This window comes from Panthera uncia, assembly GCF_023721935.1.
Source record: "Panthera uncia isolate 11264 chromosome B3 unlocalized genomic scaffold, Puncia_PCG_1.0 HiC_scaffold_2, whole genome shotgun sequence".
Classification (NCBI taxonomy): domain Eukaryota; kingdom Metazoa; phylum Chordata; class Mammalia; order Carnivora; family Felidae; genus Panthera; species Panthera uncia.
Window position 1 is genome coordinate 4415189 of NW_026057583.1, and position 15785 is coordinate 4430973.

At 59.8% G+C, this 15785-nt stretch overlaps 1 protein-coding gene across 3 annotated transcripts in view; it reads right to left on the reverse strand.

The window, feature by feature from the left end:
* IL16 (interleukin 16) overlaps positions 1–15785 on the reverse strand; it is a 42516-nt gene that overhangs the window by 6054 nt on the left and 20677 nt on the right. The window contains exons 8-12 of one of the 3 annotated variants that reach the window (XM_049614342.1): positions 12564–12651; positions 10092–10570; positions 6530–6674; positions 3158–4253; positions 1628–1796 (exon numbers count right to left, since the gene is read on the reverse strand). In XM_049614342.1, the coding sequence (XP_049470299.1) occupies positions 1628–1796; positions 3158–4253; positions 6530–6674; positions 10092–10570; positions 12564–12651 (1977 nt within the window). Of the gene's footprint in view, positions 1–1627; positions 1797–3157; positions 4254–4614; positions 6230–6467; positions 6675–10091; positions 10571–12563; positions 12652–15785 lie in introns of those variants that run through there. The other 2 variants (XM_049614340.1, XM_049614341.1) reach the window with 2 other exon arrangements.

Here is a 15785-nt window from a genome sequence, read left to right on the forward strand (position 1 = left end):
CCCACGCACACACGCGCGCCCACAAGAGCCCATACACACGCGCGCCCACGTACACACGCGCGCCCACAAGAACCCACGCACACACGTGCCCACGCACACACGCGTGCCCCCAAGAGCCCACACACACGCACGCCCATGCACGCACACGCGCCAAGAGCCCACGCACACACACACACACATGCTTCCGGCCTGCACGTGGGCTCACAGGAGCCAAAACAATCCTTCTGCGCTGTCTGGAATCAGAGAGGCTCCTTCTGGTCTTGACCCGAGGCCCCAAGCTGAAACGCATCCGGGGGGCCAGGCAGACGGCTTACAGGAGCGGACTGTGCAGACGTGAGAGATTTAGGGGTGACGGGAACTGCCGGGGACCAGGCAGCACGTCCCCCCGCCCAAAGGAACCTGCTACGTGGCCGCGTAGACCCAGCGCTACCCGACCGTTCCCTTTAAGCAAAGAGAGAAGCCGGACAACCGGGCGTCAGTTCAGGTTTCGGAACATTCAGACTATGATGATTTATCACATCCCCACGCGGATCCACGAAAATACACCTGCGCTTCCACGTGGCTCTCGGCCCACGAGTTGGCCCTCGCTGGGAGGGAACGACCTCACCTGAACAATTCACTCGTTCTGGCACCACCGGGGCACCTGTCGCGCAGCTGACTCTGTGACCCTTGGGCTTGGAGCCCCCACGACCCAGAGGGACGAAGGGATCTCACCACCCAGCTCTACCCCAGCACTGGCCCACATCTCCCCACTTTGACCCAAGTATCCGGTTACTTGCCCTGTAAGGGGCCCTCGTCCGGCAGAAAAGCAAATGGTCTCCCGGTGACACCCTACACGAGACAGCTCTCTGTGTTCTACACACTTTTGCCTGCGCTATTTCATGTGAATGAGGCCCCGGGGGACGATGGTGCCAGGGTGCTACGGGTGATGGGTGAGTCGTAGCCCAGGGCGTCTTGTGCGGCTCAGGCTAAGCCACACCCTTGGCCTGGAGAATTCCAACTAGGATGCCTCCCTAATTCTTGCAGAATCTTGGACGATTCTGGTGCGGAAAGCCTTTGCAGATCTGGGGCAACGCAGGAGGGGGCAAGCCCTTGAGCGCCTGAGCTGAGCGGACCTCAGCTCTGCCCGGCCACTTCCTCTCCACACATCTTGCGGTCGTGCTCAGAAGCCTATGGGAAGTGGCACTTTCGCAATGGCTTGAGTGACTTCGGGGGCGGGGCCTCACAAGCCCTGGAAGGAGCCCCCTCTCTCGGTGGGCAGGGGAGGCCTCCGGGGTCAGAGCTCGGAAATTCCCGCGGCTTACAACAGCACGGTGCCCTGAAGCATCTCCCGGACGTGAACGCCAGGCCGGCAGGCCGTGGGATGTGCACGAGGCACAGAACTTGGGGGCAGAAAACCTCTGTGACCTTGAGCTGAGCTCACCTGGCTCCTTTACAAAATGGCTACAAAGATGCAAGGAGCCAATGATCGCAAGCAGTTGAGAAGCCACCAAGCTCCGTTCGAGTGGCGGGTCGAGTCTCAGGGGTCCAGTGAGGCCCTGTCCCGCCCCCGCGGGCTCCGACCCCGCTCCGACCACGGCTCGGAGTACGGCCTTGGTCACTGCGGGCGCTTGCAAAGGAAGCCTACCTTTAAGGTCGCTTCATCCAGAACCTTCACTTCCTCGATGAGCTTCTTTAACTCCTCGGCGCTCAGCAGGGAGATAACCGATTGGCCAGACTGAGGGGAGCAGTGGTCCCGGCTGTCGGCTTCCGTGGGCTCCCCGAGCCCCTCCGTGTACTCTCTCAGCTCTGAAAGGCTTTCGTACAGACACAGCGTGTGGGACAGATCAGAATATTGATGGGAGCTCACATTTAGCGCATGACCGCTCGGCGGCAGATACGGGGCTGAGCACCGATGTGCATGCTATTATTTGGCGCAAGAAATCCGAGCAGGTGCCGGCACCCCTCCACGACAGCTGTGAGGAAACTGGGGCTCCCCGAGGGTCGACGCCTCGTCTGTGGCCACATGGCTACGGAATGCCCAGATCTGGGACTCATAATCGCAGACCGTGGTGCGTCTGACTCCAGAGTCGGTGTCTCCAAACCTCGGCACCTCCCCCCGGGGCGTAGGGGACGCTTTGGACAATCTGCCCCAACGCTGGCAGCCCCGGGGCCTAGAAACACACTCCCCGCCCTCCGTGACAGCTGGCCCCGGCACCTGCGCGTCCCCCATCGGCACCTGCGTGACCCCGTCGGCACCGAACGACCACAGACAGCGCCCACGCAGCCAGCATCTGGCCTTCCGTTTTCTTCGGAACTCGTTTTGATATTTGTAGCCGGGTTTTTCCAGCTACACCTCATATTTTGCAGGAAACCGTGGTTTCACTGACAGGAAACTACGGCTCCCTCTGGCTGGCAGATCTTTACCGCCAGCAGGGGGAGACGTCCCGCGGCAGTAAATTCTAATGGGGAGCCTCGGCGAGAGCTCCCGGCCGGGCACCCTCAACGTTACGGGGTACCTCCACAGCTGCCCGCTCTGGCTAGCGACCCGTGCGTCGGTCTGGCCGTCTAGACCCTGCTCTCAGTGTTTCCAGGGTCACCCCTGCTCCTTCCCAGGCTGTCTGCAGCGGCTGCCACATGAGACGTCAGGGTCAGCGGGTCCCAAGCACTTGTGGGCAGTATCAGAATAAGAAATAAAGCCAGGCAAACGCAGACTTGTTCTGATCCGGGACGGGACCGTGGGGAGACCCCCTCCTAATCTCAACTGAAGAGCGAACTGAGGGGGTCAGGGAGTCAGCGCCGGAGCCGGACCCCCCGGCACCCGGTGCCGGGGGCCTGAACCCCCGTGCAGGGTGGGCCTGGATTCCTTCCGGGGGGGGAGGGGGGCGGCCGTCACCTCCCGGCTCCAGTCTGGCCTTCCCGAGCAGGAGCATTCGCTTTCCAAACCTCCGTGGGCCACCGGCGCCTCCCCCGACCCCATCCCTTCCAGAACAGGTGCCGTGAGACTCCTCCTTCGCAGGGAACGTGTAACGCTCACGCACACGCACAGAAAAGAGCAGGCAGAACGGCCCTTCGGTACCCCCGAGACCAAGTTTCAAGGACACGCGCAGATGCGAGAGAAAGGACGATGGGGAAGCAGAGAAGACGGGAGGGGGAGGCGGGCACCGGCCGTACTCACTTGAGGGAGAACCCCATGTCCGAGGCAGGCGGTTCTGCAGCATTGCTCGCGGCCGGGGCGTCGCTGGCCGACGACGCGGGACAGCCCCCGTCCTTGGGGGTGCAGGCAGCCTGGCCCCAGGAGACAGAGGACGGGAGGCACAGCAAGGACTTCATGACAGCCGACGACACCCGGCTACTGATGGAGTAGAGCTGACTGGTCTTCTCGCCCGGCGGCTTCACCTCGCAGGACTGGGTCCTGGACAGCGGGAAGCTTCGTGCCCGCTGGCCGGGCACCTTGACCACCGGGCCTCGAGGTTCCTCCGCATGTGTCGACAGCAGCCTCAGGAGAGGGTCGGGGTCAGGGAGGGGGGCTTTCTGGCTGGACTGCCGTCCCGGGAGAGGGGACCCCGATGCACCCGGGTCCCCGGGCTCGGGGTGGGTGGGGGGGCCCTGCGGCACCTGCTCTCGCTCTGGCTGCTGCTGCTGCTCGGAGGTGGGGGCGGCCCCTCGCCCCCAGAGGCCAGAAAGCCGACCTCCCTCTTGCTCCCCCGGGGGCCGTGCTGCCTCCCCAACGGAGGCCTCGAGGCTCGCTCTCTGGGCTCCTCTGCTGGGCAGCTGACAGGAGCCGAAGGTCTCAAAAGAGCTGATTCTCTGCTTGATGGAGGAGAAGGCCCGGGTGGGCGGCCCCGGGGGGCGCTCCCTGGAAGCAGGTGCCGGCTGGGTGGGGGAGGCCGGGTCGGGCAGCCGCCTCGGGTCTGCAGCACGCGTCCTCAGACTTTTCAAGCTGTGGCGGAACCAGGCCGGCTTGGGGGCCACGGGAGGACCCTTCTTCACGGTGCCGCTGTCCACCGACTTGCAGACCTTGGGGGCAGCACCGGTGGCGCCCAGCTCCGGCGGGGTCCCGTCCGGGCGGCCCTGCACCCTGTCTTCTTCGCCCAGACTGGCACCGGGCTGCAGCGGCCTGTGGCCGTGGCCGTCACTCATGATGGGGCTGAACAGGTTCTTGATGCAGTCGGAAATTCTCACCCAGGGCTCTTCGGCCGCGATGTCGAGGCTATAGTCCATCCGGGCCTGCCTCTTAAGGAGCGGGTGTTTCACCGGGGACGTTGGGACCCCTGCAGCGCAGAAACATTGCCCCTGAGTTCTAGTCTCAGAGCGAGACGCCAAGGAGGCCTCGGGGGCTGGGGGGGCGGTGAGTACCCACGCTGGGCCCTGGGGCGTAAGCCCCCACTAGCAACCCCTTCAGAACCACAGTTAGCTTCTCAGCATTTCAGGGCCGGACGCGTTTGCAGGGCGCCTCTGGGCCTCTGTCTGGCATCTCACAACTGAGGAATCCAGCATTCGGGAGGGTAAGGGACCGCCTGCTGGCCCAGCCAGGGCGAGACCCCAACCGCTGGTTCCTTGTGCCCTTTCCGTGGCTCCAAGCAGCCCGCCAGCAAGCCGTCACAAATGGAAAAGCCAAAGCAATTTGCCTACCTTCCCAGCTTTTCAGCCCCAGCTCACGGATTGGTGGCCGTATCCGGTTTGGACCGCCCGCCTTGTAAGAAGCAGCGAGGACGGGCTTTCAGAGGGGGCGCACCCGGCCACCTTGGTTCTCCGCCCCCCTCGCCGGTCAGCATCTTACATATTTGCGCATCCCTTCTGGAAGGCTGGGGACGCTCTCTTACCCAGGGACAGAGGGAGGCCGGCCTCCGAGCCCCACACAGCAACAAGGCCAAGTGGACGGGTGACCCTTCCGTGGCCCCCAGGCCCGCCCTTTCCCTGGTTAAGAGGCTGTGACTCTGGATTTGCGCTCTGGGGAGGGGGGGGTGAGGGGTGACACGGCCCAGGGTGAGGAGGACTGACCCTTGCTCTCCCCTCATCCCAGTGCCCGGCTTCAATGAAAATAGACCGTGAGAGCCTTAGTTGAGCCCCAAAGATACCAGAGGCGCCCCACACAGTCGGGAAGACGTGCGTGGTTACTGCCGACTCCAGGGCTCTGCCGAGGGGGCCCGGCCCTCCTCGCCCGGTTCTGGTTCTGCATTTAAAAGTCGCTCTGCTGCAAAGGGCTGTCAGAGGCTCCGTGGTCAGAGCATCCGCCCGCAAGCCCTCTGCACGCTGGGGTGAGGCTCTCTTGCAGGCAGAGCACTGAGGCGTTCCCTACCGTGTTCCTCTATCGGGGTGACTAAGGGAAGGCAGAGTGCGGGGGGAGCCGGCAGCCGTGGGGCACCTGCTCCGGGCGAGACGGGCCAGACGTTTCCACCCATAACGCCCCCCGACCCTCCAGGAGCCCATTCGTGTACTTTTCATGTAGCGTTTCTCAGAGAAGCCATCTGTGTGGCTTGTAGCCTACAGAGTTTTTTGTCTGCCACTAGCGGGGGCTCCTTGGTGGCAGGAGCCGGTCAGCCCCCTCTCTCTGTCCCCCTGCCCCTGCCTCCGTCCAGCACCTGGCACTGAGCCGCACGAAGCCGGCGTGCAATGCGCGCCTTGCTGATGAGTGGTTGCAGCTCAGAAAAGCAAAGAGGGCTGTCCGGAGGGGCAGAGCCGGGTGTCCCACGGGGGTCTTCCTGACCCCAGGTCCTGTGCCCGTTCTAGCAGGCCACAGGCTGCCACCACACACGCAGCCCACGTCTCAGCAATGGCAGGGCCGCCACGCGAGCACAGCCACCCCCACGGGCACAGCGCCCGCCAGCACGAGCCAAGCTGCCCGCAGCCGGGACGGGCTGGATGCTGTGTGCGACAGCCGGTCACCATCTGTCCCCCAGCTGACTGCCCACCGCATCGTCAGCCTGACCACGAGCTCCCCAGACCGGCAGTGACCCCCTGTCCTGCCGTCCGGGCGCCCCAGGACTCCTGCCTGCTCGTCAGCCTGAGTGCAGCTGCTGTGTCCATGCTCGGGGTCAGAACCCTACGTTTCCGGGGTCAGAACCCCCTCCCAGGGTCAAAACCACCCTTCCCCGGGGTCAGAACCCCTATCCTCGGGGTCAGAAATGCCCCTCCTCGGGGTCAGAACCCTACATCCCCGGGGTCAGAACCCTCATCCTTGGGGTCGGAAGCCCCTCCCCAGGGTCAGAACCCTCCCTCCCTGGGATCAGAACCCTACATCCCCAGGATCAGAACCCCCCCCTTCCGAGGGTCAGAACCACCCCTCCCCAGGGTCAGAACCCTACATCCCTGGGGTCAAAACCCCCCCTCCCCAGGGCCAGAACCCTACATCCCTGGGGTAAGAACCCTCCCCTCCCTGGGGTCAGAACCTTGCATCCCCAGGGTCAGAACCCCCCTCCCCAGGGTCAGAACCCCCTGTCCCTGGGGTCAGAACCTCCAACCTCAGGCCAAACCCACAATCTTACCTCATTCCCCAGACCTTTACCCGAGAGGTCCTTCCTTCCAGAAGACCGAAACGAAAGCCTACCTGGGCTGGCTCCTCTCCTCCCCGGCTCGGCCTCCGAGGACGGGCCCGCCACGGGCCCCGGGCAACAGGCGAGGGCGCGGGGGGCTCTCCCCGCCGTGTCTTCCTGCCCTGGCGGCCGAGGCGCTGGCGGCAGCCCGCTGGCTTCCTGTAGTGTAAACAGGAAGTGAGGCCACGTGCAGGCGGTGGCCTCCAGCCGTCAGAATGCAAGGTGCACCCGGGCTGGAGAGCCCCCTGAGGTGCTCCCACCACAGGTTCCCCGGCGCCCTGGGCCACCCGCGTCGTCGGAGGCCCACCTCCAGGGCACACCCCTCCTTATGGACCGTGAAAGCCCCCTGGCCCCCGGGACAGGGACAAGAAGCAGGGGTGTGGAAGGAGCCTGGCCCCGCCGCATTTGCCCCTGCAGCCAGCTGGGCCACCGCCCCGGTGGGGGAGGGCGCGGGGGGCCGCCAGTCTTAGGACAAAATGGGAGTCGATCGCCTTCTGCACCGTTACGCGCAGTGATGTTTCGTAAGCGCGTTGGGAGGACGACAGAGCCTGGGGACCCGAGCCATCGCCTGCCCCTGCAGCACCTGCCCTGGCCCCGCGTCCGCCCAGGCAGACGTGTTGTCCCCACTGAGCCCCACGCGGTCCCGGGCTCCCTCATGAAACAGCCTCGGGACGAGGCGGACGGGGCCCCACGCGCCCGTCTACCACCTGCCCGGAGTTGGCCCGTCCGCGCGGCACCAACGAGATGCTCCTGGGGCCCGGAGGAAGCAGAGAGCTGAAGGAGGCTCCCCAGAGAACTGCTTTCTGTCTGGTTCTCGAACAAAGAGTGAGAATTTTCCAGGCAGAGAAGCAGAACAAGAGCGCTCCAGAGAGCCGGACACCCGCGGGCAGAGCAGCAGCAAGATGCCGGCCGCGACAAGAAGAAGGACAAGAGAGGGGTCACCAGGGCGACGCCGTGGCCGCCTCTGTGTCCTTTCGGTCCCGAGTCAGGCGGATGGCCAGCTGGCTATTGGACAAGGCCACAGGCTTCCTCCCGGGACGAAGGACGGAAGGGGGAACAAACGCATCGCTTGGGACTAAAACAGAAACGGCAAACGTCCGGGGCCCGAGACTAACACCTACGTTGGCAATGAACGGTCTTCGAGAACATGAGGGCTACCAGAGTGAGAAGCGTGTTCGCAAAGCATCGCCCCCGCCCAAGGTCCCGGTCGGAGAACGGAGCTCGGGGAGAGACCAAGCAACCCCGGAGTCAGTGCGCTCCTTGAACTAGACCTTTGAAGGAGCAAGGCTTGGCCATGGCGTTCAAAGCTTTACGTACTAGGCGGGGGGCTAGAACTTAGCTTCGCTCCTCTGGGGGCTCCTCAAGGTGACACTTATCCCCGTCCACGAGCTGCTGACAGTGTTACAGGCTGACACTCAGGTACCGAGCCCAGTACTCAGAGCAGACACAGACCTCGTCTGTTGTTTTCATTGTCCCTTCTGTGAGGGAGGTGCTTTTTTATTTATTTTTTATTTTTTTTTTTTATTTTTTTTTTAACATTTATTTTTGAGACAAAGAGAGACAGAGCATGAACGGCGGAGGGGCAGAGAGAGAGGGAGACACAGAATCGGAAGCAGGCTCCAGGCTCTGAGCCATCAGCCCAAAGCCCGACGCGGGGCTCGAACTCGCGGACCGCGAGATCGTGACCTGAGCTGAAGTCGGACGCTTAACCGACTGAGCCACCCAGGCGCCCCTATTTATTTTTTCTTAAATGGCCCCTGAATTCAGCTCAGTTTTACTCACGTTTTCCTCCAAGGGGTCTTCCCTAGCACGGTGCTAGGCAGGCAACGGAGAGAGAGGGGAAGGGAGGAGAAAAGCGTGGGCTTACAGGGGAGACGGGGGGGCGGGGATTTCAGTGATGATTTGAGCTCATTAGATAGGAGAGAACTGGTCTCCCTGAGGTCATTTTGGTTATGGAAGTTAAGTCCCCGTGAGTTACAGGACGGGTGAGGCTTGGGGGTCGTCCTGGGGAGGAAGGACTGCAGGGGGTCGGGGGGGAGAAAAGGACAGACAGATATTGTACACTGGGGCCACGGAGGGACACATCCAGTGAGAAGTCCCCAGAAACCGTCGAGGGAACTTGAAGAGTGACATCCAGCTTTGCGTCCTGGTTTTGCCATTTCTCTGCGCCCTGCCCCTGTCCTGGCAAAGCCGCCCCCCCTTTTCTCCAGGAACAAAGCAAAGAGCCTGGCTCCTCAGCCTGTCTGTCCCTCATCCGCCCTTCTGGACCCACAGGGAAATGCGACATTTGCCTACGGGGGGCGGGGCAGGGGGGGGACCGGACCCACCTGGACAAGCCCACCAGGTGTGGCTAGGGCAGCCACATCCTGCAGCTCTCCGCGGGACCGTGCTTCCTCCTTCCGTCCCTGTCACCCTCCCTCTCAGAACCTTCCTCCCCCACCTGCCCACCCCACCGCTCCGGGGGGGGGGGGGGGCTTCCGTTCCCGGAGTCTGTCATCAGCCCCAGTCACAGACGGGCGGAGGAGTGTCCCGGGGCCCCACGCCCACCTGCCCGGCCAAGGCGGGGATGTGACAGGCAGCGTAGCTGGGGGTCGACCCACTGGCAGTGGGAGCCTGCGCTCAGTCCACTCTTTTCGTGGTTGGGACCCTCGCCTCTGGGTGGCGTAGGGCTGAACTGGGGCGAGGCACCCGCAGTGCTCAAGGGAGGAGAAAAGCGTGGGCTTACAGGGGAGACGGGGGGCAGGGATTTCAGTGATGGTTTGAGCTCATTAGATAGGAGAGAACTGGTCTCCTGGTGCTCGACGGTGCTCCCGGCCGTCAGTCCGCCTTCCCCTACGGGGCGGCGAGGGGCAGAGGAAGGAAACTGAGGTCCTGAACAGATGTGATGGAGGGACAATCACAGCGATGACGCTCATGCACCTGAGGTTTGCTAGGTGGCTCCGTTTAATGGGCACCACAGCCCTCGCCGGGAGCCGCTATACAGCCCCAGTGAACAGCTAGGGAAACTGAGGCTCCGAGAGCTTGGGATCCCCCCCCAAGCCGCACCTACGAGGAAGCGGGTGGGCAGAGCTGATTGGGAAAGAAGCCCGAAACAGTTTCTCGCCGTCACATGGGTCGACTCGCTAATGACAGACGCCAGCTAGCTCTTGGCGACTCCGAGCCTCACGGTAGGCCAATCTCCCAGCAAAAGCACCACGCCTGAAGAAGCGTGTGCGAAACACCCCCTGCCCGCCCGGCACGGAGCGGCCTTCTGGGGGCGCTGCTGGACTCCATCGTAAATTCCGGTATATTTTGGAAGGGAGCCCGGAGGCCAGCAGCAGGACTGGGGCTTCCGTTCCGGGCCTGACAAGCCTCGAGTCCTTGCACAGGCAGCCCTAGGCTTGAGCTGGGCCCCTTCTGTCTGACAGAGCAGGAGAAACCTTCCCTCCCCGGGGCCACCACTGCTGCTTGGTGCTCGCTCGGGAACCACCATGCAAAAAAGTGAAATGAAAACAACCAACGACAACCACAAAACCAACCGCTCCTCCCGGCTCTGGCGCTCGAGAGAACATTCGACCCGTCCGGCCCCTCTCTCACCTGGCCACACACCGGCAAAGTGGGCCCTGAAGGGCATGGGGAGTTCTCTCTCTCTTCCAGACTCTTCTGAGGGTCGCTGTCACTTTTAAAGTATTTTCTGGGCGGAGGCTTGGGCTTGGAGGTCGTGGGTTTTCTCACCAAAATCTCGAAGGATTTCTTCAGTCTCAGCGGTGGGTGGCTGTGCGGGAACCCAGGGCGGGGCGGGCTCTCCTGGGGCGGCCGGGACGGAGCCACGGGAAGCGTCCCTGGCTCCTGCACCGGGGACAGGCTCGGGCTGGGCGTGTGGACTTCCGGGTCGGAAGGCTGCTGCTCGCTGCCGCTGACGGGGCTTCCCCCGGGGGACCCGGACACGTAGCTGCTGTCGCTGCTGGAACGGATCATGACCTTCTGAGCCCTGCGATTAGGGCCTGCTGAGTTCCTCTCTCTCTCCTTCTCCAAGGTCGGCCGCCCATGCCAGCTGCTCTCCAGCCTCGGGACACCTGCAGGGGAAGCACGAGGAACCCCCACAGCTGGGCTTGGGAGGCAAACGCACCCTTGGCCGCGCTCCCGACCGCCCCGGGCTGCACGCTGCACCCCGGGCTGTCTGCTTCCCATCTGAGGTCACTGGGGATTTGGAGCCCGGCCGTCTCGGGTTTGTCCCAGAAAAGCCGTATGACTCCAGCTTGGGAAAATCACCCAACCTGAGTCTCCGTGTGATGGGCATGGAGACGTGTCCCCAACTTGCCCGTCAAAGAAGGGCTCGCTGTCCCACCTGTGGAAGGGCTGGTGGCAGATGCCTGCCACTGTCCGCCCCTCTAGGGACTGCCTACAGGAGCTGTCTCCCCAAGGCGAGCTTGCGTCCGATGACCGACGGAGATGGGCTGTAAAGGGGGGGTGGGCGGGAGCGTCTGCCACCAAACCAGACAATTCTAACGTGTCTTTTAGCTCCACAGTTCCAGGGCTGAAGCTGGCATCTCAGCTCACCTCCTCCCTCTGCCCAGCCCTCTTCTCTCCTCCCCTCCACGGGCTCCGACCCCTTGGACCCCTCCGAGATAGCACCCTGCATGCCAAGCTGGCCTCCTGGGAAACCCAACCAGCAAAACTCCATCTTTTCACCTGTAAAATGGGGATAATAGTTATAGGGTCACCGAGCTTGTTTTGGGGGCTCAGCATCGAAGAGAGAGAGGACACCGGCCAGTGTGCGTTGAGCCTTGTAGCAAGAGGATACCATTTCCTCCAGCTGAGGACGAATCGACAGCTTCAGGACCACACTTTCTTAGCCATAGTACCCTTTCTCTTCCCTCCCATCCAGCCTTTCTTCCTGGGTCATCCCCGCACGCACACCCACTCTCAGCACCGCGTCCGTCCACACAATCCTGAGAGGCCCTTTTCTGTAGCGGCAAACCGCCCCCCGTGTGTTTCTTTCTACAATCAGAGCTCAAAGGAGTGGGAGCAGACTGAGACCCAGCCTCTTGCTCAGATTCCAGCTCATTCTGGAAGGCCAGGAGAGTGAGGAGAGCCCCGTGGAAGAGAATCCTAGACCTTAGGAGAAAACCAAAGTCAGCCAAGCTCACGGTGTGAATCCCCGATGAAGAACAAGATTTCTTTTGCTTTTTCCTGGTCATAAAATAATGCAGCCTCATTAGAAGGAACTCGGCCCCAAAAAGAAAGAAATGAAAGTGAAGATCCACCTGCCGTCTGATCCACTGGAGAGAACCACTGTCCAAATATGGGTGAGTTTCTCAGTGATATTTTCCCGAGCACGAATGTTGAGTGGGTGGAGAGGGTAGAACCTTTTCTCTGAACGCTTTCAGCCTGTGTAGCCTCCTTGTCAATATTTGCATGTTGTTCTATCACACACTCCACGATGGCTTGGCCGATGCCCCTCAGCCGAGCACAGAGGCCGCTAGCACCCAGGGACTGAAGCCAGTCGACCTGGTTCCCGTCCAGATGCTCTGTGCACCACACAATGTGATTTTGGGTAAGAGAGCCTCTCAGCGGCCCGCTTTTTCCTTAGAAACGTGCATAAAAATTATATGTAAGGATCCAGTAAAATAATGCAGGAATTAGTTCCAGTGTCTGACATGACAAGGCCTTAAGAAAGGTTAGATATTATATTATTAGATATTTTTTCTAAAGAGTCTATTATTATGAACTTGTGATTGAAAACTCAACTGTGTATAGGGGCAACTGCCAATGACAGCCTGGTATAAGATGACAGGGGATGGCGGGAACAACAGAGGCCAGAGGAGTGCCGGCCCAGTGAAGAAACATACAAATTCAGATGCTTCGAACATCGTGTGCCTCCCCAACAGAGCAAACGCGTGAGCCGAGCTCAGCTGGTAGGCTGCTAGCTTTCAGCCTTTGTCCACGTTGCAGGCTCGTCGGTGATGTGACAGTCACATCGCTGAGGTAGAAGGCAAGTCAATGGCTCAACCCTGAGCTGTCTAAGAAGGCAAAGATGTTCAAGTCAAAGTTCACTGTTTCTCTTACCTTCCAGGCTCCACTGATGCCTCTCCTTTCCAAACTTGACGTTCTCCACAGCCTGGGCCACAGCTTCTTTGAGTTGCATTTCAGACACCTAGAAAATACCGGTCACCTCCTCAAGTAAACGGCAGCAACGTCTGCATCAGGCTCTGAGTCCTATAGCAGCTCCCAAGCGTGGCCCCTGGATGCCAGGATCTGTCCTTCCAACCCACTCTGCAAATAGCTGACAGTGTCCACTTCTAGAAACACCCTGTTGCTTCCAGGGCATCAGTGGTTCTCTAGCATATTGTCAGTAAAGTCCAAAGTCTGTCAATAAAGGGGATCCTGAGGTGGCCACTCTCGACTCTCCAACCTTCTCTCCATGGCTTGCTGAAAACCTCCAGGCAAAGTTACCACTTGACAGTTTACCTTTTGGAGCATTCCACTCTCGGCAATGCTGCCATGACATCATCATCACTATCTTCATCACCATCATTGCCATCATAATCACGATCATCATCACCACCATCATCACCACCACCATCATCATCATCATCTTCATCACCATCAACAACACCATCACCACCACCATCATCACCACCATCATCACCATCATCACCACCACCATCATCATCACCATCATCTTCATCACCATCATCATCATCACCATCACCACCACCATCATCACCATCATCATCACCATCTTCATCATCACCACCATCATGATCATCATCATCATCACCATCATCACCATCATCATCACCATCTTCATCATCACCACCATCATGATGATCATCATCATCATCACCATCACCATCACCATCACCATTTTGCTTTAACAGGTCACTAACAGTTAAGAGTATGACTTTTGGAGCCACAGTATATATAAAGAACCCCTACAAATCAACAACCAAAACCAAACAGCCCAACTAAAAAATGGGAAAAGAACTTGGATAGTCTTTTCTCAAAAGAATGTATACAGATGGCCGGCGAGCACCTGAAAAGATACTCAACATCACTAATCACTGGGGAAGTGCAAATCAAAACCACAATGAGATACTGCCTCACACCCATAAGTGCTATCAAAAAAAACAGGAAACAATATGTGTTGATAAGGATGTGAGAAATTGGAAGCCTTGTGTGCTGCTGGTGGGAACGTAAAATGCTGCAGCTGCTGCGGAAACGGTGTGGCGGTCCCTCAAAAAATTACAAATATAATTATCACTTGGCCCAGCAATTTCATTTCTAGATACATGCCCAAGGACAATGGAGAGCGGGGACTCGAGTAGGTACGTGTACACCCCTGTCCAGAACAGCATTATTCACAATAGCAAAGGTGAAGCAACCCAAGTGGCCACTGACACACGAGTGGATAAACAAAATATGGCACGTACGTACAACCGAGTGCCATTCAGCCTTAAGGATATGCCGACGTGCGCTACAACGTGGAAGGACCTTGAAGACATTTTGCTGAGTGAAATAACTCGGTCACAGAAAGACAAGTCCTGTACGATCCCACTTACAGGAAGTACATAGAGGCGTCAACACTGTAGAGACAGAAGGTAGAATGCTGGTTTCCAGGGGCTGGAGAGAGGGCGAATGGTGAGCTGTTTAATGGATACAGAATCGCAGCTTTACAAGAGGAAAAGCGACCTGAAGGCGGCCGGTGGTGCTGGTGTCCACCCCCCTCATGCCATTGAACTATACGCTTGCGAATGGGGAGGATGGTCAGTCTCACGTTAGATGTATTTTACCACAAGGACCGGGTAATAACGATACGTGAATCGCCGACAGCGCTGGGCACGTCGCCCGGCAAGCGGCAAACTCTCAGTACAGGAGAGTTAATATCGCCGGCAGTTCTGCAAGGGCAAAGACCGCTCCCCAGTTTCAGAGCTGAGACACCAGGGGTGCTGGGAGATCAGATGAATGTCCAAGAGGTCACTGCGAGTGAGACAGGAGCCTGGCATCCCTCTGTGTGCGCACCAGTCGTCCCCACCTGCAACACCTTCCAGGCTTCCAGACCCAGCTCCGTTTTCTGGGTCACTGGCACCCTGACTCCCTCAGCCTCCGTGGCCTGTCTGTGTGCTCCCCGCCCCGCCCCTCCAGCCGGCACCAAGCTCCTCAAGGCCAGGGCTCCGGCCTTGGTCCCACACCCTGACTCCACCCTGACTCCAACTCCACTGCCCTCTCCACACGGGACCCCAGAGCGGCAAGAGTCGCTGAGCCCGCCTCCTTTCCTTCTGTCGCCCAGAGCTGTAGACGAAGTCCTTGTTCACCTGCGTACGAAGCTTGCTTCTCTCTCGGGTGCTCCTCCTTCGTCTAGTGCCACCACGGAACAGAGCTGGGCTCGAGCCCCACTACACCAGCTGCGTGTAGATCGCCTGTCAATCTACCTCTGTCCTGTTTCCGCGGGGAGTTGGGAGTCTGTTAGCTACAAGCGCAGGCTTTGAAGCCTAGCGTCTTCCTGTAGAAGATCCACCACGGGGCGAGTTCCTTTTTCCTTTCTGAGCCTCGGTGCCCTTCTCTGTGAACGAGCAGGGAGCATCATACTGACTTCAGAGGGTTCTTCGACAACTAAACGCTATTGCGCTTGTCACGTCTTTCAGCAAGTATGCCTGATACACTCAAGGATTCCATAGACAGTGACGGTGACTATCACCGCGTCCCCAAAGGAACCCCAGCAATGCCACTCCCAAGGGTCCCTCCGACCTGGGCTCCGCTTCTCAGCCATTATCAGCCCTGAATCTCACCGCCTACTGGACACCCCATGGGTACCTCAATCTGCTTACGCCCACATGAGACCACTTCCTCCCTCCCAGACCCCCCCCTCCTTCCCTTGTCGCCACTGGGGAGTGCTGTCGCCATCACTCGGTCTTCCGATCCCCAAACGCCCCAGTCATCCTAGACCCCTGTGCCCCAGGCTAATCAGCCAACAGTACGACCAATTCTTCCCCAACTGCCTCCATCCCTCTGCCCACATCTACTGTGAAGTTCAGGCCCTCACCATCTGGTTCCTTTCTCTTCCAAACTCCAGGATATACCCACCCCCCACCCCGTCCTCCAGGGCACAATCAACAGTTAAAAAAAATAAAATCTCGGGGCGCCTGGGTGGCGCAGTCAGTTAAGCGTCCGACTTCAGCCAGGTCACGATCTCGCGGTCCGTGAGTTCGAGCCCCGCGTCAGGCTCTGGGCTGATGGCTCAGAGCCTGGAGCCTGTTTCCGATTCTGTGTCTCCCTCTCTCTCTCTCT